The sequence below is a fragment of the Cavia porcellus genome, unplaced genomic scaffold, assembly GCF_034190915.1.
Source record: "Cavia porcellus strain 051 isolate PalLab524CR breed Dunkin Hartley unplaced genomic scaffold, mCavPor4.1 scaffold_4, whole genome shotgun sequence".
Taxonomy (NCBI): domain Eukaryota; kingdom Metazoa; phylum Chordata; class Mammalia; order Rodentia; family Caviidae; genus Cavia; species Cavia porcellus.
This window is the reverse complement of record NW_026947487.1, coordinates 117,839,531-117,865,039: the sequence shown is the minus strand read 5'-3', so window position 1 is coordinate 117,865,039 and position 25,509 is coordinate 117,839,531. Positions and strand designations below refer to the sequence as shown.

The window sequence follows — 25,509 nt, the reverse complement described above, 5'->3', positions numbered from 1 at the left end:
TGGGAAATCAATGTGGACACACGGTGAGGGGTCATTTCCTTAGAAAAATGCACAGTTCACTGCCTGCACTATCTCAGAATGACAGCCTTGCCCGTGGGGCCTTCTCCTCACCGTCCGGCCTCTTTCTCAGGGCAAGGAGAAAAGGCATGAAGCAGGAGGCAAAGCGGGGTTTGCATAATAAGTGGTTTCCAATTAGCTGCACTGAAAATTGGGAGCCGGCTTGTATTAGATTTCATGATCAAATTACCTCATTTTGGCTCTCCGCTGCTGTGAGGGTAATTTTATGCTAGGATTATTTTAGCCATTCCAATTATGCATGCATCAATATTTGGTGGGTGTCCCGAATGCTTTTCTCCCTCAGAGAGCACGGTGGTACAATAGAACACCAACGGGGTGCACAGGTGGAGCTGCCGGGCCTGTTATTTCTGCCCCCTCCTTTGTGAGGAGCGTTAGGTGGTTCCTCGGAAGGCAGCATGGGTGCGATCCGGGTGCACCACAGAACTACAGGAGGCGCCGAGGGCGCGGTGGGCTCATTGTACCTTACTAGGTGCAATCCTAGTGCAGGTGTTTCATTAGGGATTCAGTTACCCAGGACAAATTACACTCACTGTTTATTTCCACTTTGCTGTTTGCTGAGTACCTTTCCTGTGTGTCACGCACTTGAATCGCTCTGGCGTGGACGGTGTGTTTATTCCCTTTTTCTGCAGAGTCCTTTCTCTTTTCATAAGTGTCTCCACCTCCTTTTCTCCTCCTCCTCTTCATCCTCCTCCTCCTCCTTCTCCTTCTTCTCCTTCTCCTTCTCCTCCTCCTCCTCCTCCTCCTCCTTCTCTACCTCTTCCTCCTCCTCCTGTCTCGCTCTCTGGTGTGTCTCTCAATTTCTGTTTCTTTGACTTTTAAAGCCTCAGTCATCTGCCTTTTTCATTTTTATTGACATCCTTTACCCTTCAGCTCTTTTGGTTCTTCCCCCTGAACCTAGGTTGGAGGCTTCCAAATGTTTGTGAACTTGTCACTGCTAAGTGCGCCTAGGAATGGTCCAGTTTAGCTTAATCTGATGCCCAGGACATTGTGTGGGCTTTGGATTGAGCTAATGTGGATTCATTACCTTGGCAGCATCTGGCATTGGCTGTGACATTTTGACTCCCCCTTTTTCCTTTATTTTCAGAATAGTTTGGTCTTAATTTGCAGTCTCTTGGCTTTCTTTTCTCCTTCCATCACCTCTGCTACAGTCCTGATTCCTTGTGACCTCCTAACCGAATGATGCCCGAGTCTCAGCAAGCCAATCCTGACTGCCCGCAGGGCTTAGGAATCTTTTAGACAATCTGTTCTCAACCAGCCCACGGCGTATCTTCTCTCTCCCTGTCTTCTCCCGGAGTCTGGAGACATCTTGCCCCTGCGCTGCTCCTCCCAGTGCTGTGAAGTCAGAGACAGCCTTGGACAAGACACCAAGTCCAGAGATGGGTCCATAAAGAGAAAGGTGTGGGGACCACCTGATGATGTGGACCAGCCTGCCGTCCATCGGTGACATCTGGCAGCAGCATTCACTCTATTTTTTTATTTTACCAATAAATCAATTTATTTAAAACAATATATTACAATTATTTACACTAAGTGGTGTCACCAACAGCCTTAGAGTGCTCAGCTCTACAGCAGGGGATGTGAGAAACACTGCCAGCCATTATTTGTCTGTTTTCTCATCACATTTCTTAAATCACAAATAAAAAAATCCAAGACGCTGCAGTGCAAATACAATTAGAGTTTCTCTCTGATAGTTAAATTATGCACGACCTGGGAAAAACTGAAGCCCAGTGCTCGCTATGTTTGATCACATTTTGAGAGAAATTTCAGAACTTCAGAAAGGAGTAAGTATGTTTGGAGAGAGAGGGAGTATTTCCTGGGGGATCAGAAGCAATGTGTCTTTCACTGTAATAATTTTAAATTAAATTTACACATTCATCCTATGTTTTGATTAGAGCTCACATCAGTCATGGCATATAAATGCAATCTGTAGGCAGTGACTATTTGTTTGGGACAGAATTCTCACCGCTTTGTTGTATTGTTGCAACTGCAGATTCTGACAGTTTTGTGTCAGCTAAAAAAAAGTCATTGATACAATTGGGAGGCTTTATTTACTTTTATTTTAAAAAGAAAAACAGAGGAAAGGATACCATGACACAGAATTTCAAAAAATAATAGTAAGGAATTAACACTATTTGACGTACTGCTTATTGCTATTAAGAAGTAGTTGTTCAGGTTACAAGATTTAGGCATGAAAAAAATGATCAAACAGTCAAACAATGAAAGCACAAACTGTTCTCAGTAGAGCAACAGAGATTAGTAGTATAGTTATGTGTCTTGCGTATATAAAGATGTGGTGTTTTTATAAAGTGGCTTATTTGTTTATCAATCAGAGAAGCGTGTAACTTGTGATTTGTGTAAGTAAACCTAACTAAACTCCTTGCGTGGGTATAGGAGGACTCTAAAGGGCACGGTGGGCGGGTTCCTATTGTCTAATTCATTCATTGGCTTCAAGGCAGTGCTCTTGAGGCTTTAGAAAGACATGATGATTAGTAAGATATTCTCTGTCTTCAGAGACCGAGGCTAACAGGGACTCAGTCAAGTTAAGTGAACAATTGCATAACATTGAAATTTCCCAAGATGCAGTCCTGGTACACCTGAGGCAGATCACCTGGGTGTGTCTGAAGCATGAGTGTCCTGGCCCCACCTTCGAGTCCACGCCCACAGACGCCCCAGGCGACTTGCTGCCCATTACATTTTTGGGGGTTCAGTGCTCTAAGTGCGAGGTGGTAGGGAGAGAATCCTGGGTGGGTTTTTTTTCTTTCAGAACTGAAGAGGGACTTCTACCGAACCAGGGGGCTGCACAAGGATACCAAAAGGCTTAGTCTGGAGAGGGTACCTAAGCTGAATCCTGGAGGACAAAGGAGGTAACGGAAAAAGGGAGAGGTGGAGGGAGCCGACAAGGCACAGAGCAGGACAGCGGTGGTACCTCAGGGAGCCCCAAACGTTTCTACGAGGTTGGAACACAGTCGGGGTGAGGCAGCAGACGGGCCAGGTGAACAGGAACTGCTCGGGGTCCTCACCCGCATACACTGAGGGATTCGGGGAGCCTCTGGTTGACCTGGCCCTTCATCCCTCACAGGACAGGGACCTGGGGTAGGTTTGATGATTGCTTCCTTAGTATCTCTTTGGGAGAGAACTTGAATGACAAACCATGACACAGTTGGCTAGGATGACTCTATCAGTCTTCTTGGAAGTATCACCTTGGGCCTCGGTAATAAATGGGTGCTATAGTTTGTGTGCGGGCAGTGCCCAGTGGTCCTGTATGATGGGCTTGATTCCTAAGGTGGCAATATGCAGGGGTGGTTGGACTTTGGGGAAGTCTTTGGGTCACTGGGGGACGTGTCCTCGGAAGGACCCCTCAGTCCTTATTTCCCTGGCTCGTGCTGTGTCCCTGGCTCCAGGTGAGCACTGTGCTCTGCTGTGTGCTTCTGCTTTGGTCCTGGTTGCACCGGCCTTGCCAGAGGTGGGAAGCCCTGGGGCCGTCTGAGCTGTGACGGAAAGCTCCAGCACCCGGAGCCCAGTTGACCCCTTTGTAAGTTCACGGCTTCCGCTGCCCCGCTTGACAGAAAGCAGACTAACTAAGGGGGTGTCTTGCCTTCAGATATTTTAAATCAAGGATCGGCAAATACTTTTGCGCATTACCCTTAAAGGGAATTCTAAAAATATACTTCCTTCCACATTTTAAAGCCGATTTCTATTTTTTGCTGTTTAATATCTAACTAGTTGTAAAGAATGGGATAACTAGCATACTACACTTGTTGGAATTTGAAGAGACATGATCATACCGCTGTTAAATATATCCAGCAGAATTGAAATACTTCTGATATTTTAGAATATTTTAAAGACACCGTCTTTTTAGCAGTTGTTGATTTTACATCTCTTCTTTTTGTGCTCACATTTCTACTCTACTTTCATAGAAATTTTCCCAATGTATTTCATGCTTAACAGTTTATTAATGCCTCTTCCTATTTCTCTGTAATACACAAATATGTATACATTTAGCTTTTCAGTACTGGGGATTGAACCCAGGACCGCTTGTACACTAGGCAAGTGCTCCACCATTGAGCTACATTTCCAGCCCCTATCCATTTGATTTTTACTGTCCTGTGACCATAGGTGTTTGGTATTGATTTTTTCCTACATGGGTCTTAACTCATACAGAAAAAATGAAAATGCTATTATAAATTTTAACTATTGAAGATAATAAATAGAATGGCATTAGTTACGTTCTATGTTTTTTTTCTCCAATTTTTTCATCGATGAATGTTACTAATAAAATAAGACAGGGTTCAGCGTGAATTCTGTTGCTATCTTTTTATTTTTATAAGTGTGTCACTGAGTATTTTAATTTACAGAAGTTAGCAGATGGAAACGGAATCAGATTTGAATGGCAAAGTTACCTAATATTTCTAGAGATCATCAATAGTCCATCAATATTCACACTGCTAATGGGCTAAAGAGAAGAAATTGTATGGTTATATTCATAGAGGAAGAATAACATCAGCCAAAATTCAACGTCCTTTCATGCTAAAGACATTTAGAAAATAGATGGGTTTCTCAGTTTGGAAATTTCTTTTATTTGTCAAGAGTAATTGTAATGTTCAATCGACAACTAGGTTAGATCTTTCTTCAATTTTGCTGAAAAGTGTGAATTGGAGACAATATTACAAAAAGACTTTATTATCTATATTTATTATATCTTTCTGAAATTTTGGAAAGTAAAAAAAAATGAGTTTAAACCCATATCAGATTATGGTTAGTAATATTGTTATTCTTTTACTCGGCAGGATCTTTTTAACTAGGTTTACTCAGAGTGGAAAAATCAAAGTACTACAGTGTTAATGAATATTAATTTCAATGCAAATATAGTATTGTGAAAGCAATACTTGTGATAAAGTGTTTTCATTTTATGTGGCTCAAATATATTTTAAAGTAATTTTGCAATTGAAGATTTAACTCATTCAATTTATGGAAACCACTCACCACAAAACTGACAAAGCCATTCTACATTACCAATCAACCAAGTGAAAATATTTGAATGTGTTTTTAGTTCTGTGCTCCAAATCATACTTAATGATCAGCTGTTAGGATGAAACATGACATGACCTTCTGTTTCAGCTCACATAAGCATGTTAGCAGCACCCTCGTGAAAACCATTTATCTTTGATAGGTGTGGTCGTGGTCATTGGGTTTCTGTAAAAAAGAAATTTAGAACCGGTGGAGTATGAGCATTGGGATTCTTCTCACCCTGCTGCAGGCTGGATGAATGGCACCAGGGGGCCAGCGTGGTTGATTTCCGGAGAGGGCCCCCTTGGACATCACATGCTACCAGCTGTTGGCGGGAAGAGGCCCAAAGAGCTCCCTGGGGTCCCTTTCATGAGAGCTCGAGTTCCAATCATGATGCCTCCACTCTCAAGACCCTGTTACTTCTCAGAGTTGACCTCCGATTTTGCCAACAGAGAGGGGGGTGAGTTGCATGTTGCAGTCAGAATGGTAGAGGAGGTCGTGGCTGAGAAGAGGTATAAGGGGCTCTGGGATGGTAAAGACCCAGGACTGCATCCTGAAGGAGGCCCTGGGGCTGGACAGTGAAGCCAGCCTCATCTGGATTTCACAGTTTAGGCGGGTCCAGCTGACATCTGGGTTAGAACGAGGCATGCGTGATAAGGTCACACCTTCTGTTTGTAACCTCCTTGTCTTGCTCAAAAATATTGCAAACATTCTCTCAAGTCATGGAATCCTCTTCAACAATACGATTTTAATGGCCATACAGCAGTCCAGCAAATGAAAATACCCTAATTTATATAGTACGCCTTTTATGGTAAGCCATTTGTAAAACACGTTTCTGTGTTTTACACTTGATAAATAACACTGAAACGAACAACTCTTTATAAATCATTGCGTGCGTCTTTGATTATTTTCAAATGGGCTCATTTTAAATAACCATGAACTATGAATTGCTATTTTGCAATAGCAATTTCTGTTCATTGTTTTCTTTATGAACTAAAACTTTTCCTTCAGGAGAAGAAAAATGAAAAAGAATTTCTTGGAACATCTGGTTTATGGTGTAATTTACTTTTGGTATTCAGCTGTGCTCCCAAATTTTAAAATATCTCTTTGCTAATGGACTCGTCTCAGGTTTAATCTTCCTTCTGGAGATTCAGCCGTAAGTGTGTTTCCTTCTGAGAACCCTGGCCCGGAGCCATGACTACAGGAGGGAAAGAATGCTAGAGCTGCATGTTAGTTGCCACAGAATTATTTCTTAATTTGTAAGGCCCGAGAAGGAGGAACACAGAGAACTAACCTGCAGAAGTTTTTGTTCAAACCCAAAACAAAACAAAACAAAATGAAACCAAACCAAACCAAACCAAACCCAACTCTTGTGATTACGACTGCATTGAAAATTGTGATAGTCCAGGTTATTTACCTAGGTCAACCTGATAGCCAGTATTGTATTATTTTCTCTTTATTAGTCAACAGGCTGAGGCTCATAGCAGAAAACACAGGTCACATTTTCAAGGAAGTAGCCGACTTGGAATTGTAACCCAGCCTGGTCCAGCCCTTACCCACCATGTTGTATGTTACTGGTTTTCTGTATCTTGGCATTTTTGAACACAGCAATTCTTTAGACCAAAGCTCTGAGGAGTCACATAGACATGCCAGTTTTAAAAATAATAGCCGCACTGTTACTTGGAACCGAGCTCAGGACCTTCATGCTGAGCTCCGTCCCAGCCCTTTTTAATTTTATGTTTTAAAATTCTGAGACAAGATCTCACTAAGCCACTCAATTACCCCGGTTGGGTTTGAACTGTCAGTCTTCCTGCGTCATCCTCGTACAGAGAGTGCTGGAATCCCAGGCTCGCACCACCCCGCCTGGCTATGTCGACCTTTACGTTTGCCGAATGAGGGCATCGAAACAGCAGTAGGCACTGAGCTGTGATCCTCTAGCACGGCAATTTCAATAGATGTTTTCATGCCAAAGCAAAGAGGGGAACTGTGCGGTTTAAAGCCAATCCTTTGAGTAAGTGGAATTCAGCCTTATGGAAACCAGTTCATTGTCCCTATTGCTGACCATCATCTCTCCATGGGCCAGTGAGAAGTGGGCACTCTTCCCAGAACTGTTTCTAGAGACTGCATTGTCATCACCACCTGGACAACTGAGCGTCTGGCTCGGCTGTCCGAGGCAGCAGGAGCGGGCAGGAGGCCTCCCATCCCCTCCCAGCCCCTCTGCTCTGCCGCTGGAAAAGCCTGCGGCACATTCAGCGTGGTCATGGCCGGGCGCCTGCCCCCTCACCTCTCTGCTCAGGATGGAATTCTCCCACTCCGCACCTTCTCTAGGGTGAGGGGGGGAAGAGGAGACTGGATGTGAAATCCAAGAAATTTAAGAGAGAGAAATATTTGCTCACAAGGGCGGGAAGATGCTATGCACGCCCCGCTCAGTGTACTCCCGAGAAGAGCCGTGTAACTAAGGATGTGTGTTGTCTGCAAGTGGATACATCAGGGAGCACATGGGCATCTGTCAGGCTGGCCTTTGACAGCCACCACTGATCTGATCCGCAGTGTGTGAGGTAAGGACAAAGCACGTAAGTGGATCTTTACCCCAGGGCAGTCCCGAGCGAGGAGGTGCCACTGAGGAGGAAGTTCGGGAGCTAGAAGATTAAAAAGGGGTGCGCCAGGAAGTGAGTTTGAAGCCAATGAGCGGCTGTTACTGTTCAGTTCCAGTGCATTGTCCCATCCCACCCCAGTGCTTTACTTATGGATTAGTGGACAGAGTGGCATTGAAATGCAAAGCTGGCTTGGGTCCAGTCTCCCCAGGTAGGCAAAATAGAGGAAACGCAAGTCAGTATAGCCTTGCCCTTGGACCCTGATTTATCAATGAGCAACTTCGTGAAGTTAAACATTGAATGTAAACCTTGAACCTGACACTGCACTAAATACTTGACCAGAATTCTCCACGTGTGAAAGGGAAGGAAAAGTGGGTAGTACCATCTCCTGTTGGCAGATGCAGTTCCCGGACTGCTCAGCAGCTGTGCTGGGGGCTGTCTCAGGCCACAGGTGGACCCCCCCATCTCTACAGCCGTCCTCTGGTGGGAAGTGCTAAGGGCATCTCCGTGCTGAAGGTGGACGGATGGGCTGACTCACGGGCAGTGCACGTGTGTGCACAAACACACACACATATGTCCTTGCACACAGATACGGAGATGTACACATACACACATCCCTGCCTGTATACACACACGCATGCATACATTTACCATATACACTCATATGTCTGTGCACACAGCTACCCATACATGTACACACATGCATGCACTCACACCTACAGACACGTTCACACTCCACACCACCTCACTCTGCACACGCCCGTGGGCACAGACACACACCTGTACACATGTGTGCATGTGTTACATGCTTGCACAGTGTGTATAAATGTATACATACACTCATGCACATGCACACAGTGATACAATCTCATCGCCCCAGATCCCCTCTCCTACTGTTCACATTCATATGCACACGCCTGCAGACACACACACAGCAAAGCCGGGCTCTGTAGCAAGTTCTGTGGTACTGTCCCTCTAGGTGGGGTCAATCCTGGTCTGCTCTCTGTTTGGGGTGGGGTGCCTCCCTGCAAACTACAAGTTTAGCTTAAATCAGTGGCCCTCTGCTTTTGTGTCCTGGAGCCTTTGGACCTACAGTGGAGCCTTGGAGCTACGCTGGATGAGGGAGGATGGAGCTACTCTGGATGGCCCCGTGCAGGGCATCCACATCTTTCTCTGGCTGCAGCAGAAATCTGGGCTTCACTCCTTTCCCCAGCTGCCGTCCTCTCCTTCTGTCATATGCATGAAAGTGTCCGTGACTGTAAAAGTTTGGAAATGAGCTGAGCGTGGAGCGTCAGGAGAGAACGTTGGCTAGAGGAGGACCCTTGGTGTGGGGGGGGGGGTCCATGAGCCACGGTGGTGCGTGTAGTCCTGTGCCTGCCCATCCCATGGCTCCCGGTCCCCATCTCCTGCTGTCCCCACTCTGCAGTAGCTCTTGCTGGTGCCCAGGTAACTGCTGAGCTGGACAATTCTACTATGTGTTTGGGTGCAGTCCACTTATTTAGTTAAAGTCCCAGAAAGCTTGGAGAATCACAAGAAAGCTTTGCAAGAATACACGGGAAGCATTTTGCAAACTAAATTTAAAGACGAGATATCTTGCTCTTTAATATCAAAGTCCAGATTTCAGTTTCATCCACAAACATCCTTGGCGTCGTGGCCACGACTGAGAAATGCTTCTGAGACTTGAAAGCTCCACTTTGTCAACTTTTGCCTTTTCCAGAAGAGTGCGACACCCTGGACTGGACGTGAATCTGAATCCCAGTGTGGGCCTTAAAGAAATGAGGGTGGAGATTCTTAGAAAAGGGAATAATCTCAGTCAGGAACTGGGAATTAACATGCCAACCAATAAAGAGAAAGGGCAGGTCAGGGCTGAAGAGCATTTTAGAGCGTGGTATAAAAGGAAACGGCTGATTTCAATGGTGACATTTTAACCAGACTTTGACCAGGTTACATGGATGCCGTTACTGGTGGACAAATCAATGTCTGATAAGTAATATTTACTTTTTTTTTAGTACTGGGTATTGAACCTGTGGCTTTCTCACTGAGCCACATCCTTAGTCTATTTTCTCATTTTTATTTTATTTTATTTTTTTTGGTACCAGGAATCAAACTGAGGGCCTCATGCTTGCTGGACGCAGGTGCCATTTTAAAATCTGGAGTTAAAGAATCACAAGTCTGGGCTCCCACACACACTTCTCCTGCCTCAGTGTCCTAGGTGTGGGGTTACAGTTGGAAATGGGGTTTCCAGTGGTCTGTCCACCAGTTACACTGTTATTACGGGTTTATTGGTCTGTCTCCCTAACTAGCACTTAAGTTCTGTAATAGCAGGATCCAGGTCTATTTTGCTTATCCTTGTGTTCTTATTGTCATGGACGGTGGGACCCAGGACAGGGTCTTAGGCTCTTGTGCATGACACAGAAAGATCTAGACATGGCACTTGACTGCAAGGGCGTAGTAGCAAAGTTTATTACAGTCATGAAACGCTCAGATTGGGTGGGCCCCACAGGAAAGGAAACTGGCACGGAGTTTAGGGGTTAAGGGGCTCAGTGGGTTTGGAGGCGCCTTCCAGAGCCTTGCTGACAGGATGTAAGTCACCACCTGTGGTGACTCAGTTGTAATTACACGCATGAGGTTCAGTCTGTACACATGAAACATGAGTGAATTCCAAGGGAAGGGAGGTTACCATGGTTCATGCAGGTCAGTCTGGAATGTGGAATTTTCCAGAACATGCTCCATGGTCTTTGTTTTTTTTTTTTTTTTTTTTTAATCTCTGCGTCCAGGAAAGAAACTTTAGGACAAAGGCTAGGTGTTGCCCAACTGAAAGTGAGTGGAGGGAAGACGAATGGGCCCTTGACCTCCAACTGCACTGCCCCTGTTATCTCTGTACTAGAACAGTCTCTGGCATGGGGGCAGCAGTTCTACAGCTATCCAGAGAATGAGTGTGCCGTGAAAGTTTTGAGCCATGGGACATATGACATAGTGTGGGAAGGCTAGAACAGTGTCTTATTTTATTTCTTTTTTTAAATTTTATTTTGAAAGTGGTAAAATACCACAGAACAAGACAGAATAAAGCCAACTAAGATTGTACAGTGAAATTGGTACAGAACTTCACAGCAGGTTACCGGGATAATAGTAATAGCTATCACTGTATATTTCGTTATCTTTACAATAGTTGTTCTTTCACTCACGTATATCAAAATGAGATGAAATACAGAACATTATAGAACTTATCAAAACAGAATATTGAATAGAGCAGTACCAATAATCAGAATAGAGCAAAACAGTAATAAAAATATTTGCCTTCAAAGAGATGGTAGAAGGAAATCCCCCTTATTTGCTATGGTCAGCCTCCCAGGAGACGCTCAGATTTCTGGTTCCCGTTTGCTAATGGGGGGACAGGAGAAGAAGGGTAGGGGAAGTGGGATGTTTGACTCCAGGCCGCGCACCAGTAGGTTTACTATTGCTTAGCAGGGAGGGGAGGTGCTTGCTTGGCTTCCCAGCGTCCTAAGTTCCAACATGGCGTGGATCTCAGGAGACACTGCTGGTTCTCCCCCTGGAAGGGCCGCAGTCTGCCACACCGCCACCGCTTCCCAGGGAGGCGAGGTGCTTGCTTGACTTCCCAGCGTCCTAAGTTCCAACATGGCGTGGATCTCAGGAGACACTGCTGGTTCTCCCCCTGGAAGGGCCGCAGTCTGCCACACTGCCACCGCTTACCAGAGAGGGGAGGTGCTTGCTTGGCTTCCCAGTTCAGTGTCTTATTTTAATCACATGACATTTCAAAGCGTTCTTCTTTGTTATAAATAAAATGCCTTCCAAGACAGGGAGCTGACACTGAGCAGAACATGTGAAGAGTTTTGCTTTGGTTCAGGCAGATGGGATGATCAGGATCCACTCTGTTGCTGAGAGTTTATCAGACAGACTAAATATAAAAACCCACTCAAAGTTATGACAATTCTGAAAGAAACCAGCTGCTAATTTGGATTTCTATACCCAGTGAAAATATCATTTGAAAATAAAGATGAATTGAAGATTTCTTCAGAAAAACAAAACTGGAGAGAGTTCATCATCACACCCTGAAGGAGCTGCGAGCGAAAAGACCTTGTTGAGTGAACCGTGACCTTGTCGTGAGCTCCGGAATAAAGGTGGGGTGAGCTGTGACAGGAGGGTGATAACTTGGCAGGGAAATTGAAAAGGTTGGTTGACTGTCTAAAACAAATACAGTAATAGTGCCCTGTGGGGTTTGACAGAGCCAGATTATTAAAATTTATGAAAGTGGCGTTTGAAGGAGGAAGGAAGGCAAAGATTTTAAAGTGTTGGACTGTCCTGGCATGATTTGAGAATGGAGCAAAAACAGGAAGTCATGGTGGACTTTGATAAGCACCTAAATTAATCATTAAAAATTATAAGTAATAAGAAGCATCAAGGTAGAGGGGAAGCAAGTGGAATATAGAATTTAAAAAATTAATTTAAAGAAGGTGAGGAGGTAGAAGAAATCTGTGAGACGAATAGTAAAAGGATGATTTAAGCTAAAACTATCAACATTTACGTTAAATGTAAACAAGTCAATCTGGTTGAGACAAAGATTGTCATATTGAATTTTAGGAAAGTTCGCTGTCTCCTAAAATTCACTTGGAAATAGAAGAGACCCAGGTTGCAGTCCTAGGCAACAAAGGCAAGGCATGAGGCATCACAATCTTTGCTTGAAATTATGCTACAAATTGACTGTGTTAAATTCAGCATGGTATTGGCAAAAACAAAACCCCAGACCTAGGGATCGGTGGAACAGATTGGAAGATGCAGACACAACTACAATGACACTCAGCCACCTCATCTTTGACAATGAGGCTAAACATGTTCACTGAAAGAAAGACAGCCTCCTTAATAAACGGTGCTGGAAAAACTGGCTTGCTATATGCCAAAGACTGAAACTAGACCCATGTCTATCACCATGTACTAAACTAAAGTCATAAATGAATCAAAGATCTAAATATTGAAACAGAAACACTAAATATACTTTAAGACGAAGTAGATAGAAATCTGGAAAACATAGGGGTAGGCAGAGTGTTTGTGAACAAAATGCAAACACATGGGAAGTACTTCAAAGAATCAATAACTGGGATCTCATTTTAGTAAAAAGTTTTTGGATATGAAAAGGAATCACCAACAGAATGAAAACTGACAGAGTGGGAAAAAGTTTTAGTCAGCTGTCTCTGAGACAAAGGACTTATGTCTAGAACATGCAAAGACTTGAAAAACATCAGGCCCCCAGAATTCAAAGACCCAATCCAAAAATGGGCATCTGAGATGAATACACACTTCTCAGATGAAGAAATACAAATGGCACGTGAATACATGAAGAAATGGTCAACATCATTGGTCATTCGAGAAATAAAGATTAAAATAACACTGAGCATTCATCTCACTCCCAAAAGAATAGCTGTCATCAAGAAATCAACCAATAACAAATGCTGGCAGGGTTGTAGGGGAAAAAGGAGCACTGCTCCACTGTTGGTGGGAGTGTAGACTGGTGTAACCGCTGTGGAAATCAGTGTGGAAATTCCTCAAAAAAGTAGGAATGGAGGTCCCCTTCAAGGCAGTGATTCCCTTTCTGGATATTTTCCCAAAAGAATTAAAAACACCATACCACAGTGACACATGTGCACCTATGTTTATAGCAGCACAATTTGTAATAGCTAAATCTTGGAAACAACCCAAACACATAAAACAGATGGCGTAAAAAAGATGTGGTATTTTTTTTACAACAGACAGTTACACGGCTATAAAGCTGTTACTCAGCTTACTCAGGCTTTTGTAGGTAAATGGATGCAATTTGAGACCATATTCATAAGTGAAATGAATTTAACTCACATGTGTAAATATTGTATTGTCTCCCTAGTGTAAAAAAATCCAAACTGAAAGGATAGCAAGCTACCAAGCATGCGATACATATTGGGAAAATGAGAGGGAAAGAAAGTGCCCAAAAGAAAAAACAACTGGGAGAGGAAAGGAGAAAAAAAAAGAAAGGAAAATATTGTATGTATATTGATATACATAGGTATGTGTATATATATGATAGATAACTATGCTGCTAATCTCTGTAAGGTCATCAAAAAGAACAGTTTGTGTTTTCATTGTTTGATTGATCACGTTTTAATGCCTAAATCTTGTAACCTAACCAACTACTCTTAAGATAACAATATGCAGTATATTGACTAGCATTAACGTCCTACTTTTTAAAAAGTTCTGTATTGTTTTTATCCTTTTCTGTGTATAAAATAAAAAAATAAAATAGGAACGTTCTCTCTCTTCTTCATCATTTATGTCAGTGTGGACTCATGTACACTTACACTTGTATTTTGGATACTTTTTCCACATGTATCATAGCTTACAACAAAAGTTAAAAATGACACAAAATCTACAAAATCTGGAATTTTATTTAATAAAAAACACCATGGAGTCAATAATAAGGCATTGTTGTCAAAAGAACAAATGAGTAATTGTTTTTTTTAAATTTTATTTTAGATAGAATACAACAAAGTAAAATAAAACAGAATAAAGCCAATCCAAACAAGGCAATGCAAGTGACACAGGATTTCCAAACAAGGTAATAGGAAATCAACAATGGCTACCATAATGCCTCCCGTTCTCTTCAAAATAGCTGCCTGTACCTTCAGACACAGTAAAATCAAACAAAATAGAACAGAATAGAACCAATAAAAACAAAACAATGAATGCAATACAGGACTTCCAAACAAGACAGTAGTAAGTAGAAGATGGCTACCATGATCTATCTTGTTATCTTTGAAATAGCTGCCCATGCCATCAGATACGGAAAAAGCACGCAAGATAAAGCAGAATAAAACTCAACCAAACAAAACAATGAGAACGATACAGGATTTTGAAGCAAGGTAATAGGGAATTAACAATGGACACCATCTTCAGAAGGAGAGCCCGTATATGCTACACTGAGTATTGTTATCAATACTGAATAGATGATCAGACTACTGGCTTTAGACCTGCAGAGTCAGAGAAACACAAACACTACAAGCATTCAGTTGTATTTTACATTATTAGCTATCATCATGGCCTGTGTTTCTCCAGATCAGCCGATCACTTATGGGAAGGTGGGACGTGTGGGCTCTTCTAGTCTCTCTGCCCTCATGCCCGAAGGGGCTGGCATCTGGCTCTCCCCCAGTCAGCCCGTGCATGTTGTTGACCCACAGAGGTCTTAGCTTCTTGTTGACGTCTTGTTCTCCTCCCCCACAGTCTGCAAATAGTGTCGACTGGCAGGAGAGGGCTGGTGTCGGCTCTCCCCTAGTCAGGCTGTGCATGGCACCCAAAAATGCGTTTTTGGAAAGATGAAGAAAATACGGCTTCAGGGATGGAGAGGGGACACTCTTATTCTAATCTGTGCTGATTGTACTGTGCTAAAAATATTTTGTTCTCTCTGGGCCCAAATTTTCTGGGAGATGAGAGGAACTGGATGCCATTCCCAGAAGGTCCGTAGTCCTATGGAATTGAATAGCACAGTAAGTGAGGGCCAGTCTACTTGGAGTTTTGACACCTTTTACATTACAATATTTCAGTGATTGAAAAGAAGACTTCATCCAGCTCTAACTTCTGGTTGTCTTCTCCTGTTCTTTCTTTCCCCTCACTATGTGAAGCGGAAATCAGTAATATAATATTTATATTTTGCAATTAAACACTTTAAAATTTGCAGTTATTGCTTAAGTGCTTAAAAAGCATAGCAGAACATGTGTTAGCAGCAGGATTACCCCTTAGTCCTTGGGATTATCTGCTATGACCTTTCCAACCTGTCTATGTCTTCAATTTTGAGTTCTCTTCTTGGTGAAACATACCACCCTCTTGCTTTGCTTAACTACAATACAGTGTTCTTCAGCGACTGTAACAGCACTTTGAAAAATAAGCTCCTAACGTGATTGCTTTCAGAACTTGGCAACAGATAAAATATATTCTACTCTGCCTAAGGGACATTTGCAGCATGAAGAGCCATCAGCCCTGAGAAGCTAAGACATAATAGCAACCCGCAAATATTTGAAAGCAACAGGACACACCCTCTGTGTGACTCTGCATGGGAAGCATCTGTCCTGATGGAGAAAGTCAGTCTGATCTCGAGGTGTTGTGGCAGTAGTCAAGATGACCACTTGATGGGGATGTTACAGAGAGAATTCCCTTCTAAGCAGAAAATTACGTCTTCAACTTCTCATTGAAACTCAAGAGCCACTTATTCAGAGAAAGTATACATCTGAGCATTCTCAGCTAGGAAATCCTGTCCTTTGGTCAGACAGCCCTGGGGAGTCTTTGAAGAGAGCCCGCCCTGGCACGAGGACATAGCACAGTGACTGACGGGCATCAAAAGCAAGAGTGAGTTGATCCTTTTATCCCTTCCCTTTGGAAAATTTAGCGCAAGCTTCTGGATTAGGACATTAACTAGGCAAAGATGTCCTTGAGAAGAGGTCTGAAGTAAAACAATGCAACAGAAACAAAGGCACGATTGCACAGTGTTGGGAAAGTCTCCTCAAGCTGCAGTAGCTCTCAGGTAGATCAGGACCCTGCAGCCCCCAGCCGAAGAAATTCACGGCTTCAAAGGGGTAGCTGTAATTTTAACCCAGAAACTCTGTAATGCCATTTGCTCCTCAGCTGGTGAAAAGCCTCCCTTTCTACCTCCAATCCTTGCTTCCACGGTGGCCGCCAGAGAGACGAGGTTATCAGCTCTGCTGGTCAGATCCTGGGGCCACATTATTCCCTGCTGAATCCTGACATGGCTGGTCAGAACCGGACCCCTGGACACACTCAGTGTGGATTTTCTCCTTTCCAAATCCACTCACTCAACAAACCTTAATTAAGTATATGAATGCGCCAGGTACTAGGTTTATTCATGATACCAAACAGGTCACATTCTTGTCCTGATGAAGGTTTGCTTTCTCATCACTGAGGCACAATGCCCAGCACCTACAAATTAAAAGAGGAAAGGCATGTCTTGCCTCCGTTTGCAGTTTTCAGTCCATGGTCAGTTGGTTCCGAGGCAGGACGGTGCGGCAGTGGGCTGTGGTAGAACACAGTTTGTGGGTGGTGCTGGGAAACAGACGGGTGAAGGGAGGAGTGACCCCTCTCCCCCCACTATCACATTTAGCTGTAAACCCGTCAGCTGACTAATCCCCTGAGGAGCGTGAGCCCCTGCCATACACTCACTGCCCTGAAGCCCCACCATGACACATGAGGCTTTGGGGAGACTCTAGACACAGACCAAAACAGCAGCCTCGTCGAAGAGACAGACATTTTCCTTAAAATGAACAAATGAATTCCATATTTGTGAGGTGAGCCAAATGCAGTGAAAGCACTGGGGAGGGCATGGTGACCTGCCACAGTATGGAGGAGGAGGAAGTGACTTTTTATCTGAAGGACGACAAGCGGATGTACTGCATGGAGGGAGAGGATGGGGAGGAGCTTTCCTGCCCGGGGTAAGAGGGCGGAGGCAGTGCGCTCCCAGCAGTGAGAGAAGCATGATGGAAAATTTACAGCATTCACTTTTCAAAACAACCCGAGGGAGGACTTGTTCCTCTCCTGGTTCTCCAGGGGGGAAACTGAGGCTCGGGTAGGCAGGTAAACTTGCCAAGTGTCTCTCAGGTACTAAGTGGTGGAGCTTGCAGGACTTTAGAGCCTGGGTTATTTGTATTTTGTAAGGTACATGAAATGCTGTCATCTAGACTCGTGAACGGTACAAGGGAAGTTTCTGTCGATGGCTGGAGCCGCAGGTCTGAGCCCCAAGGGACGGGCTTCCTGCTGCGAAGCCATGCGGGCACCTCCAGGAGATGAGTCACTTAGTCTTAAGTGGTCATGCTTCTGTTGGGAGCATGCACATGAGTGTTCCGTCCAGCCTAGAGGTGGGAGCACTGCCCAAGTGCCAGCGCCCCCAGTGAAGAGGCCTAGCTAGTCCTGCACCCCATGGGCGAGCCATTTATCCACCAGAGCCAAGGACAGAATCTCCCTGGCTGATGAAGCCCAAGGTCTGCGATGGATGCCCCAACCTCACATGGCCTCAGGCAGGCCAGAAAGGAACGGAGCTTGCAGGGGAAGACAGAGTTCAAGGCTGGCCAGGGAGAGTTCCAGGTCCTCAGGCCCAAGATTCCTTGTGTGGCGCTGGCAGCATTTATCTGCCTCAGACATCCATGAGGTTCGGACAGGCACCTCATAAATGCTCTGTTGCTCCGCCTCAGCCCCACAATACAGCACGGCTCACAAGTCCTTGCTGCCACCCTGTCTCCCCTGGGTGCTGAGGTCACCTTAAGGGAGCCCTGTCTTGCTTTCCTTTGCAGCTGAGCTGGCTGAAGGCAGGGACTCTCCCAAGGCACACACACAGGATCCCTGAAGCCGGGTTCCTCCAGGATCCCCAGATCCAAGGTTCTGCCTGTCTTGTTACCCCATGTGCTCACTGGCCCTGCAACCTCCGCGCCAGTCTCTCCCTGCCGCTCCTCCTCGGCACCTCCCAATCCCAGGGCATGTTTTGTGACAATGGACAATTTGTTCTACACTACCTCCTCTTGATTTCTGTTTTTGTCCTATTGAGAAACTGCCAGGCATTAATACTGGTGAGGCTTTTCCTAGTGTTCCAGCCAGGGTGCATTGCGGCTTGGTAGCCAAAGGGACAATGGTCAAGGGAAGTGAAATTACATACCGAGACTGCTTGATTAGTAAGTGGTGCATTTAAATTCAGACCATCTGAACTCAGAGTGAATTTCTCTTGTCTCTCTGCCTGCACCACAGACCCTCTGAGCCCAGGGCCCGCTCCTTTAGGCAGTGGGCATTGTTGCTGGGGATGGCCCCTGAGCTGGGAAATCAGTGTTAGTCCGTATTTAACGCTCTAGGATGAGAATAACTTAGCCTTTTCTAGTCTGAACTTTCTTCTCTGTCAACCTAATAAGTAAAGTCTAATAACATCTGCCTCAAAGGATTTTAGAAGGTGTGAGTGAGGCAAAGGTGGGGAAGGGCTAGGCAACAAGGCACTGATTTTGATTTTGCTATCGAGAGCAGGCAGTTGAGCGGTCAAGACGGCAAAGCTCTGGGATGGTCTGTCGTGTGATCTTGGGCAAATTTAGTAATGTCTCTGTGCTTCAGGCTCCCGTCCTATACAGTTGCCCCAACAACAGAGTCCCCTTTGTAAGGATATTGTACTCAATGAGATGGAGCAGGTTGGCAGCTGAGCCCCAGCACCCAGCACGGAGCTCGGCACCAAAGTCTCTCACTAGAGAGAATGAATGAACACAACCATTAAAGCAAGTGCTGATGATGTTGGTTGGCTGATCTCAGTTCTGCTGCCACTGCTGTCATCCTGCTCTGGCTCCCAGGGTGCTTTTCATCTGCCAAGGAGTCTCTTCTAGGTGAATGTCCCCCTCCCCATGCTCAGTTGGGGAAGCGGGAGTCCTATAAACAGGCACCAGATCGGGGATGCCTTCCTCTTCTAGAAACTACCTTCCACACCATTGATTGCTTGGATTGCACACACACATACACGCACTCACACAGGCACACACACTCAAGCACACTCTCTACATAAAAAGAACTGAACAGATACACACGCTGCAGGCTCCGCAAGCTGGAAGGTTGTCAGTCTCTGCCCAGTTCCAAGTCGGTCAATTATTATCCAATTAGTCATCTCTCCAGAGGTGGAATAGTCATTAAAATAATCAAACATGCATGCTTATTTGTGGGCTGTGTGTGCAAGCGTGAGGGCGGAGGGGGGAGCAATCAAAAAGGAAATGCCCTGGTATTTATATTACAGTGCGTATGGGTTTAAATTACCCCTGGGAATATGTGCTGTATGATTATAGCTAATCCATGCTTATTCAAATGGTGCGGGGGTTGATTTCTCCTCCTCCTTGCTTGTCTCCCCATTCATATAACCCAGGCTGTCTCCAGCTATCCCATTGGACTTGCTGGCCCTGAGCACGTGAAGGTGCAGCGAGTCGTGGAGAATGAGCATGTTCTTCTCCGAGGCAGCGTGGCTCTGCCTGGCTGTCACTGCAGCCCTGGGGAGCATAGCTCTCTGCAAACACAAGAGCCCTGGGCAGCTGGGGAGCCCAGTGCTCTGGCTTGCTGGCCTCTGGGGAGGGGCTTACCTGCTCATCCTGCCCTTGTTCTGGAGCTTGGTTCTCTTCTCCCTGTCGTGTTGCTTCATGTGTATGCACTCAGCTGGTGAGGAGTTGTTACCTGTGGATCAAAAGGCAGTCCTGGTGACAGGTACGTGACGGCTCTTCTGTGTCCACAGAGGGTAGAATCTGAAATTTTCCCTGCCTGAGTGGGATGTGCTCACATTTGGCTTAAATGCAGAAACTGCTTGGCTTGGAGTAAATGAGAGCACGTATCCAAGTATTTTTCTCTGGAGTGTTTTGGTGCAGTGTCCTCAGGGGTTGCTCGGAAGGAGCTGGAGCTGAAAAAGGCAGGTGAAGGTTTGGCGTACCTAAGCAATGATTTTGGTAGTTTTCCAGGAACCAATATTAGGTAAAGCTGTGTTATTTCACGGTTTTTTTTGCACCTGGGAGTGTCCGTGGATTTCTTTAGGCATAAAAGCAATTCTGTTCTCAGGTGAATGTTTGGCGAGGTTCTAGAGCTGGTTGTCCTCCCTGGCTGTGCAAGAAAGCCTGTGCTCCAGGTCCCGTGCACCGTGCCTTGTCTCTGGGGACTCACCTGTACTGGGGGTGCTATAGTTTGCCTGGCTGCCGTTAAGAATCTTGTGCCCTGTCTGAACTTTTCCTCTTCAAGTATATCATTTGACCGCTAATTCTTCTTAATTAGACGAGGTTGGCACTGTGTCCAGAAATATAGCTGCTCATTAGCAGAGCTGCCAGCTTTCCCCTTTTGTTTGGTGTTTTATTCCCCTGCAAGTGTGAGATCAAATTAAATTCCTGTGAGTTGTAAAACTGGTTCGTTTGGTCATGAAATTTGAACTCAGATAGGGCTTTAATTAGGATTATTGGGAATTCTCCTAACCCAGAAAACTCTGGAAGATAAGGGAGAGCATCAGTTGTCGATGATCCCTTGCTGGGAGGTTGTCACTCAGACTCTGACCCGCTGGGTGTATTGGAGGAAGGCCAGCGGTTTTGACAACTCACTGGGAGACAGGTTCTCAGGACTTTTCCTATTTCCCCTTTTCCTTTAACCTAATAACAAAATGATTTCTTAAAATGAAATGCAAGCTGGTGCTTGTTGAGCTTTAAAGTGCTGTGGAAGTTGAACTTCTTTAAATTAAAAAGAAATCAACGGAGACAATCAGTCAATCAACATAATGCGCATGGGAATGTCAGGTGAGACTGAGTCCAGCATCTAGGAGACCGCTGGGTCTTCCCCTTGTCAGTGGGATTCAGAGAGGGCCAGCGGGCTGGGCTGAGCCGAAACAATGGCTCTGTGTACACAAAGTAGGGAGCAGCCAAGGACCTGGTGATTTTTTTCAAGTTAGACCTCCTTTTTGTAATTTTCCAGCTGCCTCAAAGAAGGCAGAACAATTAAGCACAGTAAACAAACAAAGGGAAAAAAGTGATACCATTTTTGACACTTATGGGATCCCCTGGAGGGCTGAATATTCCTGGGGAGTTAGAATCTGGGTACACTACGGCAATTAGGGAGAATACACAGTCTCAGGGCCAAGGTCAACCTCAGGGTAACCGAGAAAAGAGGAATCCTCTTAACCGTGTTTATCTGTCAACTTTTGTTATCCGTTGCATTTACAGATGAGGGCGCATATTAATGCTGACAACCTACACAGGCATCTTAACAAGCCCGTGACAGCCTTTGAAATTTTTGGCTGTGTTTAATGTCCGGTAAGATAACTAAATCCATCAGACAACCCAAGCCCCATGACTAATCCCTCGATGGAATGCTGAGCGATTAGGAAATTTAGAATTGAGAAGAGAGCATACATTTGAGATGACTGAAATGTCATGTTCCAGTTCTTTGCCGTTTCGATGTAGGCTTTGTGTCATTCTACAGAAGGTTGGAGACCTTTGTGCTGAATGAAGAAATTAAAAATGAATTCCATTATGTAGACCAAGACTGGTTTTACAAAGTAAGAAGCCACCGAGTTAGGAATAGCCTTCATTTCAAGTCGGCTCAGTTGTGAACTGGGATGCATTTTGGTGGGTATTAGGTATGAACAGAGTGTAACAGCACATACCTAAGGTAGTGATGTTATGTCTTTATCAGACAACTCACTGCTTGAGAATTCCCTTAAAGGTAAAATACGGGTCCTGGGGATGAGGCTCAGTGTTTAGAGCACTTGCTTAGCATGCATGAGGCCCTAGCGCCCAACCAGCACTGCAAACAAAACACCCTGAAATATATACAACTAATACATGCAACATAAACTAGCACCAGAAGGAGCCTTTCGACTCGGAGGTTATAGAAATGAGGATTGGGTCTTTGGCTAAAGGGAGTCGGCATTGATTGAGAGAGTGGCCGAACTGTTGGCACAGCAAAGACACCAGCAAGTTTCTGTTGATTTCCCGGGGTGGGCTAAGGTTAGGTAATTTTCCACGGGTCACAAAGGTAGCTAACCTTGTGTCAGGTTGTTTTGAGTTACCCTTATATCTGTCACCATCATCTTGGGCAAACATTCTGGCCTGGAGGTGCTGTCCAGGCCCTAGGATGGGGCTGAAGGACTTTAGGTACTTGGACATTACAGCTACTAAAGAGGCACAAGGGTGGGAGCAGGAAAGAAGGAGAGATCAGCTCCGACAGGCGAGAGGACACGTTCAGATTATGTATTACAATCTTTGATGAAACATTTTTAAAGCTATCAGTACATCTGTGTATAGAGCTGTGTGTATATTCTGACCCAAAGGTTAAAACAGCAAAGGGTACGGCAGAAATAAACACAAAGTCAGGCAGGTTTGGGCCCGAATCCTGCATCTATGTTACCTTAACTGGGGTGCCCAGAAGCAGGATGTGGAAGTGATCTTTCCAAGGGAGATGGACGGACAAGCGGAGGAGGCCAAGCAGGGGCCTCCGCGGGAGTCTTCTGAGGTCACTTCGGTGTAATCACCTTGGGCACATGCGACGGCCACATCTGGGTCACGTGCCAGGGCTGCCCCTTGGGAGACGGGAGAGCTGCAGACTGGCGCCATCCAGTTGATCAAAGGCACCCATCCCTTGCCCTTTCCCCCTGGAGGCTTAGGCTCAGGCATTGCTGGCTCTAGGGGGTCACATGCAGTGGCCTAGCATCTTGGGGCAGCCCTGGGGGCAGAAAGGGATAGGTGCTGCCTCCCGGAGCAAAAGCATACCATGGGTTAATCCACGTACAACAAATAAATGGCCAAGGGATCCCAGGAGCCTGCTGCCAAGTATCTGTTACTAGCTGGGTGGTCTCTGGTCAAACAGATGGAGAGAAGGAACATGCACTTATTCATTCAATATTTACCGAGAGCACAGTATGTGCCATTTTTTTTTCCAGAAGCCATGGTGGAAGGAAATTTAAAATGCCATGCAATTATTGTCAGATGACAGGATGCAAATTCCTATTTTTCTTTGACCTTGAACCCGCATTTCACTCGGCTTCTCCCCTGCTCATCTGAGGCTGTGCGCTGTTTGTCTTGGCTCCTCTCTGAGCTGCTAGGAGATGCAGAGGCAATTTTACTCGTGGCCTCTCCTCCTGGCTGGTCCTGTCTTTTCCAGTCACTTCCAGTGTTTTAGCGACGGATTCATCACCCTGTGAAGCTGCGGGTTGCATAGCCCACTGGGCCAGGCATTGGCCACCTAACTGGCTGTGGAACGGCGCACAACAGGCGCCTCCAGGATTCCCAAAGTGCTGTGAAGCCTGGGGCGGGGACCTCTTGTGTGAGGGGCTGGGGAAGTTTGGCAAAGGAAGGGCCTCCTTAAGGATCAAGGTAGTTTTCTAGAAGGAAAACGGGAAAGTATTCCAGGCTGATTGGTAACGAGGATGCATAGAGCTAGCGCTCAAAAAAGAATGTGCTTTACATAATTTTCTAACTTAAGACAGGATACACGAGCTCAGGAGGGGAAGTGTTTTAAGCGAAGGTCTTTAATTTATGCTCTAAATACAGAGTCAGGGTGGTAGTGGTGACTCCTTTTGGGAGGTATTAAATAGTCTAAGAGTCTAACATTGGACACCACTGGTGTCCTCTTGGAGTTGGGCTTCTTTAGATCGAATATGGCATCACTAAAGGGAGGCACATTGACGAAGACTGAGAAGCTCTCTGTGCTCAGCACGTCTCACGTATTTTACATCAGATTCCCCCACTACTAATGGCTTTCATTTCGTGAACAAGGAAACCATGTCCACAGTCTCTGACTTGCTTGGCAGATGCGGGGTTAAACTCAAATCAGATCTGCCTGCCTCTGAAAGCCACCGTGTCGGCCACCAGCATTAGCAGCATTGCAGCCATAGTTAGTTTTAGACCACAATGATTACCAGGGCAGAGAACACCTCCAGTCAATCAGCGAGTGGACAGCGAACATCCCGGACGTGTGCGCCAGGCCTGATATGGACCTGGAGGAGCCATGCACAGCGGGAGCAGGCAACGCAGCTCCTGTGGACAAGGGTAGCAGTGCAGGAGGGCTGAGGGTTTGCCAGGCATCCGATGGAAAGTTTAACTTCAGAGCTTCAGAACTCCACGTTTGGGTGCAGTGAAGCCTGGTTCACATGGAAAGCATTGGAGAGGGAGCCACAGAAGTAGTTGGTTGAGCTTGGAGATAGAAACTGGAAGAGCAAGCTACAGCTTGGGATGGAGGAGGGGAATGCCTAGCTAAAAAGAATTTGGATGTGCTATGTGTGAGTGCCAGCTGCTCACGATAAATGTAATCGTTAACTGCCACAAACATATATTAATAAAAGAGAACTAATGGAGCCCATATTTGGGAGTCTTCAGGGACTCTATTGTCCAGTCTATATTACTATTATTGTTATAATTATTATTATTATGATTATTGCTTTGGTTGTTTTGGGGACTTGAGTCCAGGATTGTGTATATTCTAGACACGTGCTGTACCATTAAATAATATTCTCAGCCCTGTCCTACTATGGATCGCCTGTCTCTGTCTCTCCGTCTCTCTCTCTCTCTGTCTCTGGATTACACACTTCTGGTGGTCAATCCAAGGGTCTCATGCATGCTAGGCAAGAGCTGTACCACTGAGCTACACCCCCCTGCCCTTCTTTATCATGTGGCTTATGTTTTGCATTAACTCTTCGTGGGCAAATAACTTCATCGAAGTCTGAATGGTGTTTTATTTGGCACAGCGGAGGAAGGTGGTGACAAGGGGATATTCTCATAGAAAGAGAATCTGCTCCTGTACTGGAAGCTTCTTGAAGACAAGGACCAAATGCCTCCTACGCCCGTGTCCCCTTTTCAGTCCTGGAGCACGTTAGAGCAAAAAGCAGTGAGTGAGTCACACTGGTGAAATGTCCTCCCCTCTTTGTGGTCACTGCTTGGACACAATAGGCTTGTCCCAATGTGTCCCCTTGCTGAGGAATTCTCTCTGTGACTCTTTTGCTGGGCTCACCTGTATGGAGAGGGCAGAGTGACATGCTGAGCCCCGGGAGGCCCATTGTTGTGCAGTGATTTCATTGTTGGCTTGCTCCAGAAAGGGCTCTGCGTTGACTGGGTTCTAAGCATGCTCCTGCTTTCCTTGCAGGTGGGTGTCCTCACCAGGATGCCCAAAGCTGCCCTCCAAGGTCCCTCGTGCCTGCCTGCTTATCTGAGCTTGACTTCTCCGGTGCTGCTCACCATGTTTTGCTTCTTGGAAAGGCCCCTTTTGCCTTCCAGAGCACAGCACGGCCCTGCTGCTCTCCACTTATCTCTCCCTT

The 25,509-nt window shown here is 45.5% G+C and overlaps 1 protein-coding gene and 1 long non-coding RNA gene across 4 annotated transcripts in view; one reads left to right on the top strand and one right to left on the bottom strand.

The window, feature by feature from the left end:
• Nucleotides 1–14,173: 14,173 nt before the first annotated feature.
• Nucleotides 14,174–19,959, bottom strand: LOC134475816 (uncharacterized). The gene is made up of 2 exons (XR_010047083.1): nt 19,814–19,959; nt 14,174–15,185 (listed from the first exon to the last, which is right to left on the bottom strand). It is a non-coding gene; the product is annotated as an uncharacterized LOC134475816 (long non-coding RNA).
• The window catches only part of Hsd17b2 (hydroxysteroid 17-beta dehydrogenase 2), a 65,613-nt gene continuing 59,542 nt past the window's right edge, over nt 19,439–25,509 (top strand). Inside the window, exon 1 of one of the 3 annotated variants that reach the window (XM_063247744.1) lies at nt 19,439–19,475. In XM_063247744.1, the coding sequence (XP_063103814.1) occupies nt 19,454–19,475 (22 nt within the window). In that variant the 5' untranslated portion in view covers nt 19,439–19,453. The other 2 variants (XM_013148725.2, XM_063247745.1) reach the window with 2 other exon arrangements.